The sequence below is a fragment of the Dromaius novaehollandiae genome, chromosome Z (genome assembly GCF_036370855.1).
Source record: "Dromaius novaehollandiae isolate bDroNov1 chromosome Z, bDroNov1.hap1, whole genome shotgun sequence".
NCBI lineage: Eukaryota > Metazoa > Chordata > Aves > Casuariiformes > Dromaiidae > Dromaius > Dromaius novaehollandiae.
Window position 1 is genome coordinate 17,234,519 of NC_088132.1, and position 18,692 is coordinate 17,253,210.

The 18,692-nt window shown below is 43.5% G+C and overlaps 1 protein-coding gene across 9 annotated transcripts in view; it reads left to right on the forward strand.

Annotated features, from left to right (window-relative positions):
• Window positions 1–3,005: 3,005 nt before the first annotated feature.
• The window catches only part of UHRF2 (ubiquitin like with PHD and ring finger domains 2), a 93,370-nt gene continuing 77,683 nt past the window's right edge, over window positions 3,006–18,692 (forward strand). For 2 of the 9 annotated variants that reach the window (XM_026097450.2, XM_026097451.2), the window contains exon 1: window positions 3,006–3,682. In XM_026097450.2, coding sequence (XP_025953235.1) covers window positions 3,530–3,682 — 153 coding nt within the window. In that variant the 5' untranslated portion in view covers window positions 3,006–3,529. Of the gene's footprint in view, window positions 3,683–4,735; window positions 6,535–7,579; window positions 7,595–9,251; window positions 9,917–15,957; window positions 16,376–18,692 lie in introns of those variants that run through there. The other 7 variants (XM_026097455.2, XM_026097456.2, XM_064501264.1 and 4 more) reach the window with 6 other exon arrangements.

Below are 18,692 nucleotides of genomic sequence, written 5' to 3' on the forward strand. Positions count from 1 at the left end.
CAACATAGACAAAAGCTCAGTCTTCAAAAAGCTCCCATGTTTCACCCTATACTTTTGAGTTTCACTCAATACATACTATGGACATCTATCACGTATATCAACTGAAAGCCACATTATCCTATTTTCTCATGGGTGAAAATACAGCAGCAGCACTGGGAACACCTCATATCCACATTATTATTTTGTAAAGGTACTGCTTTATCTCATGAAGAATGACAGGCATCATGGTTTGCTTTTGAACATGTCATCGTCAATTTTCTTCTTAACTCCAAAACAAACTCATGCTTATGGTTATGTTTTTATTCTCAATTTATTTAATTTTCATTTATTTTTTCATTCTTCTTCTTTCAGTTTTGCCATAAAAAAGATCAGTCTTCTCCTCCAAAATCTCACTTCAAATTTTACTTTTCTGTGCATCTTTGTGCTTGTCACTAACTTCTGTTTGCACCTCCAATTAGATCTTTACATTCTCCTCACTACTTCCATGTTTTACTTCCGTATCTCTGACTCCTTTTCTCTCTGTTCTGCTCATTCCAGTAATTCTGCTGCTGCTGTCACTCCAGCACATAATGCATACCATGCTGCTCAGTCAGTTTCTCCCTCGTCAATAACTAGTTTGCTCTTCAGTACACCCATAGCCCTAAGAGGACATTATTGTAATCTCAACAATCAGCTTTCTCTTCCTCTAACCTCCTCAGTAACTACCTCTTTTCACATTCTGCTGCAGATTCCCAATGCAACACCCTTTACACACCTTCTTTTCCTTTATACTCTAGTCTTTAATCCATCATATGCTTTATAAAACAGGCCACCTACAGTTGCTCCACAACCATGTGCTCTTTCTAATCAGTTAACTCCTGTGCCAGCAACTTGATCTCTTTTTCCTTTACAAACCAGGCAATATATTTCCAAATAGTGCTGTAGCAATTGATCCCCTTTCATTTTCTGTCTCCCTACCAAAAAAAAAATGTTTCCTGTTCTAGCAAGTCCATCCTGTGCTTTCCACAAAGGCTCACTAGAAAAAAACATCTCATTCTCTCTAATGTGGTAGAACTTATCCCACTTCAGAAGTCTTTCAGAATTTTTTCTCTATTGCAGAAGAGAGAAACCTTCAACTGCAAGCTTCAAGAAAAAGACTGTTCTGCAAAAGTGAAGATTGCAAAGGGATTATAATGAGACTATTCTTTTTATTACAGAGGTGGTGTGTAACTACTTCAGATAAAGCTGAAGACAGCTTATCTTTTTTTACATATGACCATTAAACCACATTCCTACTATATTCCTCCGTTTTAAATAATCTTTGAATGCTTCAGGGAACCCAAGAAAGCTGGGGCCCAAAAATCCAAACAGACTATATGAACCACAGCATTTGAGTCTGAGCCTGTGATAACACCAATAAACTACAGATTAAACTGAATTTATGTAACAGGCGATTTGGTGACATGCTGTAGTAGCAACAGATAAAAAAGTTGTGTGCTATCTCAACAACAGAGATGGATTAGCAAGGTAAAAAGGAAATGGGCAGATTTTCAGAAGGACTAAGAAACACCATTGCAGCTGCCATTGCACAAGCTCAGTTCTCAAAAATCAAGCCCAAAGTAACTCAGCCAAAACAGTGGGAATCCTCAAATCTGAAAGTAAAATACAAAGGATTTTTGCTGTCGTACTGTCATAAAAGCCATGTTTGTGTGAATGGTCTCTGTAGGCACCTCTGGATGGATAGAGAAATAGTTACCAGAAAACACCAGGCTGAAGGGAGGAAAAGTATGTGCTGAGAGGAAGCATCTGAAAGTCCCCCAAGAGCTCAGGCTCCTCTTAGAGCAAGAGCCAATAAGCTGAGGATACCAAGGCGCCGCCGCCTCCCTCCAAAGCCTCCGGCACCCGCCAGCACCCCCCAACACGGGGTCTGTAACCCCCCCCACATCTGAGAAGGCCGCGGCTGCTCTGTGGGGACCAAGACCACCGGATAACGTATGTGCAGCTGGCGAAGCAAGGTGCCCCGCGAGGGGCTTTCTGGACGGCTGCCCACAGCCCCAGGCAGGTGGGTACGACCCTCTGCCTCCCAGTAACCCGCTGGGGCTGGCCGCCCCACCGCTGCTCCGGCTGCCTAACTGTGAGCGAGTGTGAGGGAGTGACTGAACGTGCTACGGGAATAGCTATTCTGATATTAATAACTTTTTGAGTCTATTAATAATAACAGCTTAATTAACAAAAGGTGTTTAATAGATCAATAAATGATGGTTGCAATCTGTTGCTCCCCGATTGAACACTCTGTCAGAGGTATTTATAACATCTGGTACAAAAAATGCCACAAAACTACACAGGTATCATCTGTATCCTGTCAGTCTGTATGAATTTTAACCCAGTTGCCAAAGTTTTATTACTCAGGCAATACAGCTGCTCCAAATTCCTCTCAAAAGCACAGGTCTCCATGATCCCATTTCCTGGTTTCCAGCGAGCCCCGTATCGGATACTTTCACAATCAAAGCCACATCTGATTTGCGGTAAAAATGAGGTTTTTTTCTGCCTTTGACCTGTCCCACATTTGCATCTATAATAGGATCACCTAGACTTAACCTGTATGTTTTAGGCAGAGCTAAATCTGGTTGAACCATTCTCCGTTTTCGGAGACGCTGGGGCCTAGATTTTCACGAGCGGACACGGCCTTCCTTGCTGTCGATGCGGAATCGGGCGATCTTACGCCACCCGGCCCCTCGGCCAGCCCAGGCCGCAGGCCCCGCGGGCCCCAGAGGCCCGGTACGCCCGCCCCGCGGGGGAGCGAGCGAGGCGGCCGCGCTTGGCCGCCATGGAGACGTTAACGGCCGCTTCCCCCAGCGCGCGCCATCCCCTCCCCCCACGCGGCCTCGCGCCAGCCGCTGGGCGGGCAGCGCCGCGGGGGCGGGGCCGTCGCGCGGAGGGGGCGGGGCCGTGCGCGGGGCCGGAGCGAGGGCTGGCGGCCTGAGCGCGGCGAGAGGGTGAGGGGGCGTGGTGCTGCCCGCTTCCCTCTTCCCCTCTCCCCCCCCCCCCCCCGCCCCGGTGTTGTTGTCTCTTTACGGCCGCGGCCGGGGGCTCTCGCGAGATCAGCGTTGGCGCCGTGACCTCCATGTGAGAGCGGCGGCGCCTGGTAAACACTCCCCGGGGCTCGGAGATGGCTCCCGGCGGCGCCCGTTAGAGCGGGCCGTGGCGGTTCCCGCCAGACTCTGCCGCGCGCGGCGCTGCCTCGGGGAGGGGGCGGCGCGGGCCCTCGCGGAGCGGGGAGGGAGCGGCTCGCGTCTCCGCGCCTCTCCGCGCCCCCTTGAGCGAGGACGGCGGCCCGGCGGGCGGGGAGGCTCGCGCCCGTTCCGCGGGATTTAAAAATCCTGCCCCACTGAGCCGAACAAAGAGCGGGGGAAGCGCCCGGCCCCCTCCCCTTCTCCCTCGCGCACTACAGCCGCGCACTCGGAGAGCGGGAGAGGACCCGCTTCCCACCGCCTCCCTGGTACCTCCCTCCCTTCCCCGCGGCCGGCTGAGGTAGCGGGAGACGCGCACCATGTGGATCCAAGTCCGCACCATAGACGGCACCGAGACGCAGACCATCGACGACCTGAGCCGCCTCACCAAGATCGAGTGCCTGCGGGAGAAGATCCAGGAGACCTTCCGCGTGAGCCCCGACCGCCAGCGCCTCTTCTACCGGGGCAAGCAGGTGAGGCGGAAACGCCCCTACCTGGATGGCCAGGGTGAAGATGCAGGGGGCTTTCCCGTTCTCCCGGCCCGGGCCTCGCTGCTCCCGCTCGGCTCTTTGTGTGAAGATCCCCTTCCCCACCCATGTGTCGTCCTCTCACTCCGGCTTTTGTTTACCCCCGTCCCGGCGGGCCTAGAGGGAGGCGAGGGGCAGGAGGGAGCCGGGACGGCTGGCGTGACAAGAGGCTCCGGGGCCCAGCTCGGGTCCCTTCCTCCCCCCTCTTCCTGCCCGCCTTTCTTCCTAAGGGCGTGCGGGTGCTAGAGAGGGCCCTTTGTGTTTTTGTTTTCCCACCTGAACCGAGGAAGGCTCCTCCCCCATCCTCTATAGTACCTAAGTGACAGGGCGGCCGGGGGAGGGGGGGGGGTCTCTGAGAGGGAGGCAGTCCCCCGCCCTCCGCGGTGCCCACGTCGAGGGAAGGGGGCACGGCGGTCGTCCCTAGCCTTCCTCCCTCCGCCCGGCCGGCTGCGGGGAGCGCGGTTCGCGCGGGTGTACCGCGGGCGGTTTCCAAGGCGGACGCCGCCTCCGGGGCCCGCACGTGGGGGGGAGGAAGGGGAGAGGCGGCGCGAAGCGAAATGTCCCGTCAGTACCCGCTGCAGGGTCGTTACGGAGCGCCCCTCCCACGGCGTCCGGGCGCCGCGCGACGGATTAACGGTTTTCGGGGACCGGCGGTTGCGAACCCCTCCCACCTGCCTCCCCGCGCCCGCGGGGGGGGGGGAGGGGAGGGGAGGGGGCGCTTCCCGGCGGCGGGCACGTGACCGCCCGGCGGCGCGGGGGGCTGCGGCGCGCTCCCGCCTCGGCCGTTAGCGCGGGCGCCGCGTGCGCGGCCCGGTCCGCCCCGCCGCGGGCCGGCGGAGGCGCTTCGTCGCGAGGCGGCGGCGGGGCCGGCGGGGCTCGCTCGCCGCGAGCTGGCGCTTCCCCGGCAGCGCGGGTGGGGGTGCGGGTGCGGGTGCGTGCGCTGGGGTCCGAGCGGGTCGCCCCGGGCCGCCTCTCTCTCTCTGGGAGCGGCGCGGCCCTCAGGGCTGCGTTACGTGGGCGGTGCTCGAGTGGTCGAGTCGGGCGCGGATATAAGCTGGGAGAAAAGGTGTCAGATGCAAGGTGTATGTCTGGGACGGCGGCTCTGCAGGATGGGGCTTGGTACGACAGATGACGGTTGTGGTGCTGACTTAAGCTGAGTGAGATTTCTGCCTTGGGTCAGTGAGCAAGAGTTTCTATCTACACAGACAGAAACAGCCATAAGAATTAAACGCTGTTAACTCTGACTAAGAGGTGGTCATTAGAGACTAAATACTAAGTCTAGATTTTGAAGCTGTAGTCTAAAACATGCCACAAACCAATAGCGAATGCGTAATTTCTTGTGTTACGCTGATGAGAAGGAGTGTTTCTGAGCAAGCACACGTCTGTCAAGACCATTACAATCTCATGTTTCTCTGAGGAGGCTAAATGCAAGCATCGGTCTTGAAGTTGTATAACTTGCTTAGCTTTGCGCTGTGCCTGTACCAGCATACCTCTTCCTTCAGTACAGAGCTTGGTGTGGAACACAGTTCGCCTGAGAAGCAGGGAGATGAGCCTGTATTGAGTTGTGCTTTTCTGTATTGTCTGTCTGTAGCCAGACTAATTATCTTGAATATGTGGATTTTAGTCAGCAGTTGTTTTACTTTAAAAGTAAATATAGTAGTATTTAATAAATATAGTAATTTGTTATGGATGAAGCTGTCTACACAAGCAGCATTTATTGGTTTAGTATTTAGTTTATGCAGTTTAGAATACTGCTGGGATGGTGTTCAGTAAAGCTAGAGTGGTTGTTTTGTAGTTTTTTTTTTTTTTAGTAGCTTCACTGATTCCAGAACTACTTGTGTCTATTTTCTTGTAATTATTGTAATTTCTGAAGCTTCTTTGATGGTCTTGCATCATTTTTTGTGATCCTAATGTGCTAGCGAGTAGAAAAAAGGTCAGAAGGATTGCTTTTACACAACTAAAACTGGACACAGTGAGAATTAGCAAAGGAGAAAACAGCTGCAGCTCTCCCAGGGATGTGATAAAAGCAAATGGAATAAAAATTTCCTCGCAGTGAAATGTGAGGTGAACAAAAGGCAGTATATTGAGCTTAAAGAACATGGAAAAAAATGGGAAGATTCCTGCATTTAGTGGGGAAAAAACACTATCTGGTCCACACATTCTCTTCCTATTTCATCAGTTTAGCAGTCAGTATGGTTAAATCTGGATGGTTTGCTAGTGAAACTGTGATTGTACTACTGAGTACCACTTGTAATCTGTCTGGGAATTCACAGAGATACTGTGACCTAGCAGGTGATGGGTACAGGCAGACTGACTGAATAAGTACCTTTCTTCTCAAAAAACAGGAGGTTTTATGAGGTTATAAGGGTACAGAAGTCTAAATCAGCCACAGTTTGTGTGCTGAATTTCAAAAACTTCATGTTCTTCGCTTGTGATAAATGTGAGAACAGCTTAACCTAAGATTTTTAGACTGAGCACCTTTGCGTTTGAGTTGGACCAAGAGTGCCGCAACCAGTTAGTGTAATTTGCCTGGTATACTATAGTTTGCTGTAGTCTGAGCTTCAAACTTAAATGTAGGACCTTATGATATTTCATGCTTCTGTTCTTAAGGGTTCAAATACTGTACAACTACTGATGAAGAACCTAGTGTTGTGGTCAACGTAGTGCTTTGTATTACTAGTCTTTTCTAGTGCAGCAAGGAAAAGCACTTCATGATTGAACAGATTGGTTCCAGTTTTTCACTTGCGCTGCTAGGAGGACTTACTGTGCAGAAGTGTCACTGAAGAGCGGACAAGATGGTCAGTCTGTAACTTACACCATTTGGACTATGAGGTTGCCCTGGATTCCCTCAAGATCAGTTTCTCTGTAGAACTAAATAACTTAGTATCAGCTGGACAAGTCAAGTCATTCTATCGATGGAGATTTTTCTGAGGATTGGCTATAGCAGTGTGTGTGTAGTTCTTTACTGTGGTATAATAAGCTAGCCTACAGTTAGCCAGAGAACTATATAGAACACAGAAAGGTGTAGTGAAATGTTTCTTGCTTTCTTTAGTGGGAAAAAAATGTCATCAGCTGGAGAGTGTTTCTTGGAGGAACACAAATATTTCTCTATGCTGGAGTTTATAAATAATGCCATACACTTGCTACACTCTAAAGCATTAGGTGGGAATGTTATAGATGTATCGTTAAGTGTTAACTTATTAAACTGGTAAGTTACAGTGTGCTCTGTGTGGAGTTGGTTTGAAGATGACAAAAGTAAAACAAGTCAGTCTGACTTCTGGCAGAATGTTCTCTGTCATAACTGGAAAACTTTTAGCGCTTTTTCATAAGAATAGTTAAATTCTCAGTATTCGTTAATGAAAGTGAAGGATATCTTAGAAAGTGAAGGAAATTTTAGAGCAGATGAATTCTAGGCATCGTGACCTAACAGAACAGACTAAGATGTTATTGTGGGATTTCCAGCTTGAAGTTGCAATGCTGGAAAAAATGAGCAGTAAAAATATATTGAGGTTTCAGTTTGAGAAGTTGCCACAGAACTTAACATTATCCATAAGACCACATGCATATTAATTTGAACTTCTGTCTTACAATAGTGTGCAGGTTTATTTCTATGTACTTCAGTAGCCTGCGCTTTTAAGTGGTAGCTTTAAAAGCCCTTAGAGCAGTATGTATTGTTTATGGAACATAAAAGCAATATAATCTTATTTTGACTTCTTCCTTCATTCTCTGCCATGCCCTTGGAATTTGAATTCTGTGAAAATTTACACAACTATCTTTTATTAAAGAAATCTTCATCTCAGTTTGCTTTCCATAGCGCTTGCCAGAGGAATGGAGCCCAAACGTTTCATCTGAGTACGGGTATGAGGCAGTGATAGAAATTGCTAGTAAGTTATGTTGTTTGTGAAAAAGACACTCCAAACCTGTTTCATGGAAGATTAAAGTCAGTAGGTAGAAGTGGTAGTATTGAAGTTATTTAGTTGCTTAGTGTCAGAAACAAATTGAAGTAAGACAGCAAATCAGATTTACTCCATTAGAAGTGAAGCTGAGCTGTTATGTACAGGAAAATATGGTAGCATGTATCTTGTTAGTTACTTGTGCAAGCTGACTCCTAAGTATATAGTTTGTCAGGCCAATGCTGTAATATCCAAGTGCTTAGGGTTTTGTTTTTATAGTTTTAACTGAAAAGATTGAGTATAGGAGAAATGGAGGGGCTTAAGTTTTATTTGAGAGCATCCTTGTGGTAAAACAGCTTCAGTGGAACACAGAATTATAAATCTGGCTGCAGGACATGCCTTGGTTTTCCTACAGCCTTTTCTATACATGAGTTTAGCTTCTGCTGTCTTGGCCTGGCCTGTGACTAGTGGATAGAGTGTCATGAATTTAAGCTTCCAAACTTCAGGCCTATAAACTGTGTAGTTAAAAACTTAGAGATTGGTTGAATTCCCTGAAAGATAGAAGAGCATTATTTGCGGAGGCTTGCCCCAAAGAATGGGAGTACCAAGCCTATTCATAAAACAATAGAATTTCTTAACACAATCTTCTCCCAGCTTTATTTTGTTAAAAAATTATAACACTTTTGGTTGAAACTGTCCAAAACCCATCTGCTTGAGGCAGAATCTGAGTGTGAGAAATCTTCAACTTGAGCAGCTACATTTTTGTGTCTTGAAGAAATAATTTCCAACTGTCTTAGAAAGGAAGTGTTTAGTGTTCTTTGATGAAGCTGGTAGTGCTGCTATAGCTGGATAAAAGAAAGGGATCTGGAGCCTTCAGGGCAGATAAGACTACATCCCCAAATTCTGGAAACATTCGTAGTGTGTACTTCAGATTGACTTGTTATGAAGATTAGTAGCCCTATTAACAGGGTACTTATAGGTTTATATAATTTCAGAAGTGTTAAATCAGCTTCTTGCTACGTTTTCACTATGGAGTTATTAATGGAACTTTGCAATCCTTTGTACATGTTACTCAAAACGCTTAGACAAACTGAAGGAAAATCTTCAGTATGTGTGAAAACAGTGTTTTTTATGCTAATTTGCAGATATGGCTTCAATATTAGGAACCTGAAAAACCAGAATCAGTATAACTTGTAGGAAATGACAGCCTACTTTAAGGATATGTTTTGTGGCCTGTATATTTATTTATGTAAGCTAGGTATGATAGTTTAGCACTTGTGGTTTTCTTAACTTAATTTGGAAGCTGTTGCAAATTGTATGTTTCCAAGAAAAACTTAAATGCAGAACAAACCTGATGCGTGCCCTGGACTGACAATTGGATGATGAGAATTGCCTGACAGTGATGAAATATGATCAAGTATTGATATTGTTTATACTGAAGGCAATTGTCTTGAGATGATTCCTTTCTTTAAAAGCTGTTAATTAGATCTCCATTCCTAATCATTTGACTGTTAATTATGCTAAAATAACTGCGCTCACATACTTGGTTCTTCCTTGTAATTCTTTTTAGACTTTTGTCATTGATTACGGAAGGTCAGATAATAACTAGTTCTTCATTACAGGTATCCTTACAAGCTGCAGATAGTCATTTGCTCTCCCTGGCATCACTGTTGCTGAACTTCAGTTGCCTGTGCTATAAGAGTCCATTCCATCATACAGGAGGTACCTGACAACTCTAAGCAGCACAAGGAAGTCTTTCCATGCTTCTAAGGATTCCCATGCACCTTTATTTTTTGGCATACATTTTTGTTACAAAAGTGTCAGGTAAGACTCACTGTGAGACGGAAGACACTGTGAACTTCCCCCCACCCCCCCGATTGGAAGACTGCTTAGAATTGCTGAAGAAAAGAAGACTTGTTTCCATAACTTTTTCTTCCAACTAGGAGTTAATGAGCAAATATTCCTTTAATGGGATTGAGAATTACATCTGAGAAGAACATGTCATATCAAAATAAAACTTGTTTTGCATCTCACCCAATAATAAAGGAAGAAGTACTCTCCAAAAGAAGATATTTCTTACTGAAAAGTTTAACTTGGAAGAGTTGCAGACTTGAATCTTGTAGAGCGTCTGTCCTTGCTTGAGACTGAGAATGACTGCCTTCAACTTGATATTCTGCTTATGTCAAGGAATCATTTCTTGCAACTCTTGGCTTTCCGCTGTTTTCATGTTGGCACTAATCTTGTGCATCGGAAGCTTTTTTGGACTGTAGTTAGTCCAAACAGAAAGGTAAAATGTTTTAGCACTGCCTGTGCGCTATACAAACAATTCTGTAGTAGTAATGTAAAGAGCACCATTTTGTTGGACAGTGTGGCCGTTAACTTAGGCTTCTCTACTTATCATTAATTATAGAACTTCTGGAAAAGTATGCATTTTTTTAAAGAAAGTTAGCTATATTAATTAAGTAGCAGGATGACTAGTGGACATTTATAGTGGTGTCTGTCCTGAAGTAGGCGTGTAGTTCATGACAGTGTCAGCAACAGGATACTATAATTTCCTAGGTTGTGTGGCTTTGTGTGGCTTTATAATACAGCTTGCCAAACATTCTCTTTGTGTACAGAGTTGAACAAGGACAGTGTGTTCACACAACTTGTGCTTTGTTCAAAGTGGCTGTTGTCACTATAACTCTAGAAAAGGCTTTCTTAAATATTGGAAGTTCCATGTGCTTCCTTGGTAGGAGTTCCGCTTGCTTTAAACTTTGCAGTGAGTACTGCGGGAGTTTTCTAGAACACAGGTACCTATCTAGATTATGATTTATTGAGAGTAAGATGTTGGATATCTTTTGAGATTATGACTACCTTTTTTTTTTTTTATTGAGTCAAGGGCAGATCGTTAGCTGTTGTATGATGTACGTAAGCAGTCAAAAGAGCACTGTCTCTGATTTAATAATTAATTCGTGTTAAAGTGTTGGTGTGATTTGGTGGTATAGCGGTCACACCTTCAAGCATTCTTGTAGGCTACTTTGAAATGTGAACCTCTTGTGAAGGAGAGTGGCAGAACTGAGTCTGATTTGGGTCATGTTCTCCAAATGGTAATTTTCTGTTTAATTGGTGTAGTTTTTGAAATATGATCTACCTGTGTTCTGTTCTCAGAGGATATGGATCCAGATCTGTCTGAGAAATTCCTTGTCCTGCAGTTCCATCTACTGATGTAGTCTATTCTGAAAAGAGTAATAAGGGAGAGCAAGCAAGACAGAGCAATGATTTGAATTTTTTTTCATTGTTGAGTAAATTCTCCCCCCTGAAATGAGGGGGTGATCTGCCATCCTAATTAGCTATTTTTAACAGCAGTCCGCTAAATCCAAGCTATAGGAACTAAAAAGTTAATACAAATCTTTGAGAACATATAATCAATGATAGGATTTCTAATAAAACTGTGTATATTGAGGTGCTTTTAGTGGCAAGCAAAAATCATGAGTTTGTAAAATCGCTGTTGCTTTCTGCTTGGATTCTGCATTCATTGAAGAGCTTACTAGAGGTTAAAAGATGAAATGATGAAAAGCATTGGTGAAGGGTGACCTGGAGTTTCTTTTGGTATTTCTTGCCTCCTAAGATTAATATTATTAATATTATTTCCTTAAGATTAACCTTAAGGTCATAACTTCAATTATTCCACATTTAGGAAACTAAACCTTTTATTATAATTAATTGTTGTATGAAACTGATAGGTACTTCTGTTAGCATCTATGCTTACAACGCCAGCAGCAAGGAGGATGGGAATTACAGGGAATGATTCATAAGTGCTAAGCAAAAAAAAAGAGAGCCAGGGTCTCTTTATGGCTACACAGTGCATATGCAAAAACCTGGCTAGACATGGGATGCGTCTGATAAAGCCAATATGTACTTTAAAACCATGTCTTCTATAGAGGTGAGACAGGGAGTCACTAAACCTCCTGGAGGTGCAGTCTGTGCTTAATGATGCTTGGTTGGGGTTATTTGCTTTTTTTTTTATTCTTGTGTTATAATGGATTGTCAGAGTGGAGTTTCCTTCTGCAAGCCTAGGAACACTTTTCTGGACCATCAAAAATTGCTGATACATTACTTTCAAAAATGTCATTGTTAGAGGTAGAACTGTCCCATGTACAAATACAAAAGGAGATGGGAAGTTTTAACAGCATGACCTAAAGACAAAATGTTTTTTGATGAGGCAGCCTGTATGTGAATTGGAACATCTGCTATTAATAATAGAAATTCTTGAGGACAAAGTGGACCTCCTGGAGCTACAAAGACTTTCAGATAGCACACCTTAAACATTCCAATTCATAAAAAGATGATCAATTCCTTTATACAGTCAGCTACTAAATCTCCTTTCATTTAATTTTTATGTCTGTAGGAGGTGAGATAACAGCATTTCTTTATGAAGTAGTTGCAGTACACAGTTGTTTTTAAAACTTGACATTGTGCATGCATCCTCTGGATGTGGTTAATGCCAGTTTAAAAACTCTAGTATCCTAACGCACTCCCTTCAGGTACTAGATGAATCAAGGTCTGGGCTACAGTTTTCCTTATGCAATAAAAAAATACTGTTCAGGTTCTCTTTCTGTTTTGAAAATATAAGTAAAACTGAGCAGACTTTGCCAATTGCAGAAGTCTGTGAGCTAAATGTGTAATGTAGTCTACTAAAGGCTATTGAAATTTTCTTGCATTGGTCTCACTGTTACATACTAAAAAACTGATTTTGAATTTTTACTCAAGTTTGCCAGAGAAACTGGTTGGAGATATGTTTGAATGCTTACCCTAGATGAACAGACCTCCAGTGTCCAAGATGATATTGAGATTTAGATTTGAAGTCTGATTTCCTTTTTTGAATAAAGCCTTGAATAAAAGTAGGCAATTCTATTGATTTGGCAGTGATGCCAGCCAAGAGTCATTTCTAAGTCATGGGTTTTTCTTCTTTAGTCTTGTTAAACTCAAATCCTGTGAAGGACTCTTGAAATGATATGAAAAAAAGAAAGCTCTTGGCTGGTACACAAAATTGCAGCATTTGGCCAGTGCGCTATACCCTTGTGTAAAGACACTTACATAAAGTTGCTCTTGACAAGAAGAAAACCTTCCTTGACAGTGTTCAACAGGGAACTCTCCATGAAATGTGCTCTGTATTTCAGATGTCTTGAAGTGTTAACTTCTGGAAAATATTACATGAAAGTCACAATTCCATTAGCCCTCTTCCATGCAGGAAGAGCAAGGTTTGTATGTAAGTGTTGAGATTGAGAACAGTGGAAGTTCGAGAAGTCTGCTTTCCTTCCTTTCTGTAAGTAAGCAACAGGAGGTTCTGGATTCTTCTGGTTTGTTCAGACTAACTTACCCTATGGGTAAACTCTGGGGGGGAAAAAAAAACCAACAAAAAACCCCCCAAAAAGTTAACCAAGTTTTACTTATTGAACTTTAACTTGTTTACACTTATGTATTTTCTGTTCAAGAAACTTGTTTCAGGGACCATGTTATGCCTGTGCAGAGTAAAGATTGACATCACTTAGTCTTCTGACTTCTGTAATTAAAAAACAAAAATGCTCTGCTGTGTGCCTTATAGAATCGCTCATCCTTACTGCTAGATCTAGGTACTGCTCTAGTTCTTGGAAAAGAAAACCTCAGAAGATACTTAAAGGCACTTCTGTAAGTGATTAAAGCTCTTGATTGTCAGGTGGAATGACTGGTTTAAGGTGACCTAGGAATTTATCCTCTTAGATCACACTGTAAGATAAAATTAGTAGGTAATGTATCTTAAGAGTTCTTCTGCAGTGGTAGCATGCTTTCTTGAGAGGTTTCTGTATGGGCTGTATAACCCATAATAAAATGAACTGTCCTGCTGGGACTTGTAGGCAAATTAATGTGATTAAAAATTAGTGAACTACTTGTCGGGCTTTTTTTGGAAGTAATGCAGTATTATTTTTCGGCACTGTGCACGGTCATTCATGGTTGTGTAAGTGCAGCTTCTACATTCTTCTAAGTTGTTCATGGCCTGATGTTACAAGACAGAGGTCTTCTAACAGTGGTAGTAAGTAGGTACTAATTCCAGTATTGCATTGCTACAGGTACCCTTGTGTAGTGTGAGCACAGTGTTGTATTGCCTTACGTATTTATAATAACCTGCTCTAGAAGTACTTTGAAGTTGAACTAGGAGAATATATTTGAAGAATGTAACCTATTTCTGTGCTTATGGATTTAGTGTATTTAGTGTATTGAAAGAGTTAGTTTTGTCATACCGCAAATTCAACTGCTCTTCGGTGACACTTTGTTCAAAATGCTCTTAGAACTATGCCAGTCATTAAAAGGAAGAAAAACTGGAAAAAGAAATTTACTTCTATGGAAACAAGTACTTTTTTTTTTTTTTTTTTAATAAATTGCCTTTCAGTTATTCTTGCTTCGGTACGTTAGAAATTAATCACTGATTTGCATGAGATACAGCTTGACTGTCTACTGTTTACTTGACAACTTTTGTTCGTAATTTGTGTGTATACACTTGTGAATGACAAGTGTCCTTATAAACACCTAGTTAATCATCCGATGATCTTACGTAATTTTTTTGTTTGTTTTACTTAGTACACTGACCAGGCGAACATATTCTCAGGGAATCTTCTCAGTGTCTTTGAAGAAAGTTCATTCCATTCTGCCGCGTATACAGTTACATAAATAACCATTGTTAGAAGTGATCAGGGAACAGTCGTTCAGCACCTGTTCCCACAAATTGCCTGACTGATTTTGATGAAACTTTCTACCATTCTGGGCTGAATATTTAATTTGTGTGTGGGGTTATTTGGAACTTGATTTAGTCATACTTTCATGAATGTTGGTGTTGTAGTAAGGCAGTGTTTGCTGGGAATAAGAGTTTTTTGGCAAGAATACTGTATTCCAAGGTGGATTTAAAATGCCATCTGAGTGTTGAAAGGAAAGCATCACACTTTATTCTCCCCCCCCACCCCTTCAGCTTGTTCATATCCAGACATAGTGCTAGATCTTGAATATTCTGCATCTGACACTGCTTTAGTACCACTTGGAAAGTCATTTTTACGGTGCCTAGCCAACTTGGAACAAAGTAGGAGGTATTATCTTACCTGGAGGAAGGGGTACACTGGAGAGCCCTGTGTGGATGTCACTGTTTCCTTGCTGTAATAGGCTGTGAGGATATAGCCTTACTGACTAAGATAACCATTGTAATGTTAACAAGTAATAAATCAAATCAGTAATTCAAGAAACCACATCTTATAGTTTGTCTCTTTCTGTTGTGGAGTACATCAAATGCTGACTGATTTCCAACTTCACAGAATGGTTTAGGTTGGAATAGACCTCTGGAGATCATCTAGTCCAACCCACTGCTCATACAGGGTCAACTAAAGCAGGTTGCCCAGGACCCTGTTTAGAAGGCTTTTGAATATCTCCCAGAATGGAGACTCCACAGCCTCTCTGGGCAGCCTGTTCTAGTGCTCTGTCACACTCATAGTAAAGAAGTTTTTCCTTAAGTTCAGAGAAAACTTCCTATGTTTCAGTTCGTGCCTGTTACCTCTTGTGCTGTCACTGGGCACCGCTGGGAAGAATCTGGCCTCATTCTCTTTACAACCTCCCTTCAGATACTTGTAGACATTGATAACATCCCCCCTCAGCCTTCTCTTCTCCAGGCTGAACAGGCCCAGCTCTCAGCTTTTCCTCATAGGAGAGATGCTTAGTAGCCCTTTGCTGGACTCACTCCAGTAGCTCCATGTCTCTCTTGTATTGGGGAGCCCAGCACAGGACCCAGCACTCCAGGTGTGGCCTCACCAGGGCTGAGGGGAGGGGGAGAATCACCTCCCTTGACCTGCTGGCAACACTCTGCCTAATGCAGCCCAGGATACCATTGGCCCTCTTGGCCACAAGGCCACATCGCTGGCTTGTGGTCACCTTGTCCACCAGGACTCCCAGGTCCTTGTCTGCAGAGCTGTTTTCCAGCAGGTCAGCCCCCAGCCTGTACTGCTGCATAGGGTTATTGCTCACCAGGGGCAGGACCCTGCATTTCCCTTTGTTGGACTCCATGAGGTTCCTCTCTGCCCATCTCTCCAGCCTGTTGAGGTCCCTCTGAATGGCAGTACAAAAAAACAGTGTATCAGCCACTCTTCCCAATTTTGTATCATCAGCAAGCTTGCTGAGAGTGCGCTCTGTCCCTTCATGCAGGTCGTTGATAATAAGTTGAAGAGGATTGGACCGTGTATTTACTGCTGGGGTACACTGCTAGCTGCAGGCCTCCAACTAGACTTTGCCCCATTGATCACAACCGTCTGAGCTCTGCCGTTCAACTGGTTCTCAATCCACCCCACTGTCTGTTCATCTGTCCTGTGCTTCCTGACCTTGCCTGTGAGGATGTTATGGGACACAGTGTCAGAAGCCTTCCTGAAGTCAAGGGAGACAACATCCACTGCTCTCCCCTCCTCTAACCTAGTCGTTCCGTCATAGAAGGCTATCAGATTGATTAAGCAGGATTTCCGCTTTGTGAGGCCAGGCTGACTACTTGTGATCACCTTATCCTTCATATGCTTGGAAATGGTGTCCGGGATTAGCTGCTCGTGTCCATGTCTCTCTTGTACTGTGGACCCTTGGACTGGACCCAGCACTCCAGATGCGTCTCACCAGTGCTGAACAGAGGGGAAGGATCACCTCCCTCAGCCTGCTGCCAATGCTGTGCCTGATGCAACTCAGGATACCATCGGCCTTCACCACCAAGGTGTGTTGCTGGCTCATGATCATGTTATCCCTCAGGTTCTTCTCTGCAAAGCTGCTTTCCAGCAGGTCAGCCTGCTTCTGTTACCCTTAATGTTTTAACCGTTAGTGACTCAGAGTGTGGATATACTTGCAGATACACATATTAGTTATTTTTAGTCAGCACATGGACTTGATTTTGCCAGTTACATTTATGTATATTTCCACTTCATCCCCAGAAGTGGGCACTGTTGCAAAGTAGCTGACTTGGTGTAAATGTATACCTTTGCTGATATTCTAGGAACTTATTTTTGCTCCTACTATAAACAGATATTCTTTCCCTGAATATACTGCCAGACACCACATCCTGCCTCATCTGAAGCGTGCTTGCAGCAGTTTTATCTCTGTTGCTATGCTTCTAGACTTAAACATGACATCACTAGCCACAAAATAGTCTGTGGTCATAAAACATTCCTGCGAAGAAGACTTGTGTTAGAAAAAAAACAAACCCCAACCCTTGGGCAGAAAACAGAACTGTAAACTGGTATTGTAAATTAAACAACCTTGCAGTCATCAGCTTAGTCTGCTAAGCATTAAGCTAGTGTTAATCAAAGGTGGCTGACTGTGAAGCAATCTGTAGTTTGCGCATGGTGGTGCATGTGCGACTCACTGGAGAAGGCTTCTTCCTAGTAAAGGCCTAGCTTAGATAAGCATGTCTGGCTTTCTGAATATGTTAAATGTAACTTTTCCCTGACAGATTACCTAACTTCTTCAAGTCTTCTTTCTTTGCCTCATCCTTCACCTGTGAATAGAAGGGATTCAGTAGTGGATTGAGGATATAACTTATTTTGCAGTCGTAACTGATGAATGTATCGCCTTGACTGAACTCAGGGTATTCTTAGCTGAATGTTAGCATTCTAATGAGGGTTCTCTACAAAGCATAGCTGGGAACCAGAAGTCTGACTGCTACCCTCTGTAATGGAGGTATTTTAGGATAATTAAATCTCCCCTCCCAGATAAGCTTTATATTTACTGTATCAAAACTACGTCAATCAGATAGTGTGGGTTTTTGGCAGGTGTATTTATAAAGAAGCAAAACTAAAACCTTGCTTAAATTCTCTTAAGTCATAGTAGTACTTTTAAAGATATACGTGATTCAAACAACTGAAGACCCATCTGAATTTTCTTTCTGTTGGGTCTACTGTTTATTGGAACTTCAGAGGAGAGTAGCTTTTAGTTACGATGAATGAGCATTTCCAAGTAAAAGTGATGCATTGTTAAGTCATTTGAATGAATAAGCAGTGATTTGTTTTTTCTTGGCTTCAGTTGAGCTGATTTATAGCAATAATTTTGTACAATTGCATTGATAAAAGTGAAAAATATTATGTAACAGGACTACCTGAACTGTAACTTGACTATTTAAGCAAGAATGAAAATAAAGATACACTAGCAGGTCTCTTAGTATTTTTGTAAGTCATTTTATGGTATGCAACAGCCAGTCTGATTCAAATTCTAGTCTTGTATATATTACCATTTACCAGGATCAGTCTTATAAGAAACATCATGGTTTGGGATTTTGTAGATAGAGAAGAAATACCAACTAATCTGTTCTTGAAGCTTTTGCACATCAATACAATGCCTAGATGGGCACTGGATGGAAAATGACACTTCTCAGCGTCAGGCAGGGCACTACCTCTGACTGTTCCCCTGTGATCCTGGCCTAATTTCTTGATTTCTTCAGTACCAAGGCTACTACTTGTAGAGTTCTACAGATAGAGGGATTTGCATACGTTTGGCAGCTACATTTTGGACTCTGTGTAGGAGATTCAAAAGTACAGGTGACTACGTGCATGGAAAATTGAAGATAAAACTAAGCACTAAGGTGTCCAGCAGTCTATAATCCTGATCTTGCATCTTTTTGAAAATTTGTGTAGAGAAGTAGTAAATAAAGGAATCCTTGCCACATACAGAAAAATGCACTAGTTACTATCTTGAAGAGCATCTTTCTGTTTTAAGTGCCTATGTACCGAAGTAAACAGTTTTGGTTCCAGTAAGCTGATATGGGGGGGCTGAAGGAAGAAAGCTAAGGAAGAAAAGTGTAAGAGTTACCTTATAACAAGGAGCTATCATAAACAAAATTCACGTGTGTGGGGGTTGCGGATAAAGTTCTCTAAGGCCTAGAGTTACTCCGCTTAAGTGATTTGATGGGGTTGCAGCATGGTGTCTAAGAGCCATTGGTAGAAACCTGCTAGAGATCCACTTTAGTTTTGCTGCCTAGAACGTACAGGTGATTACTGTATTTGGTTATGGTAGAGCATTCAGGTTGTTCAAGTTGAGATCCT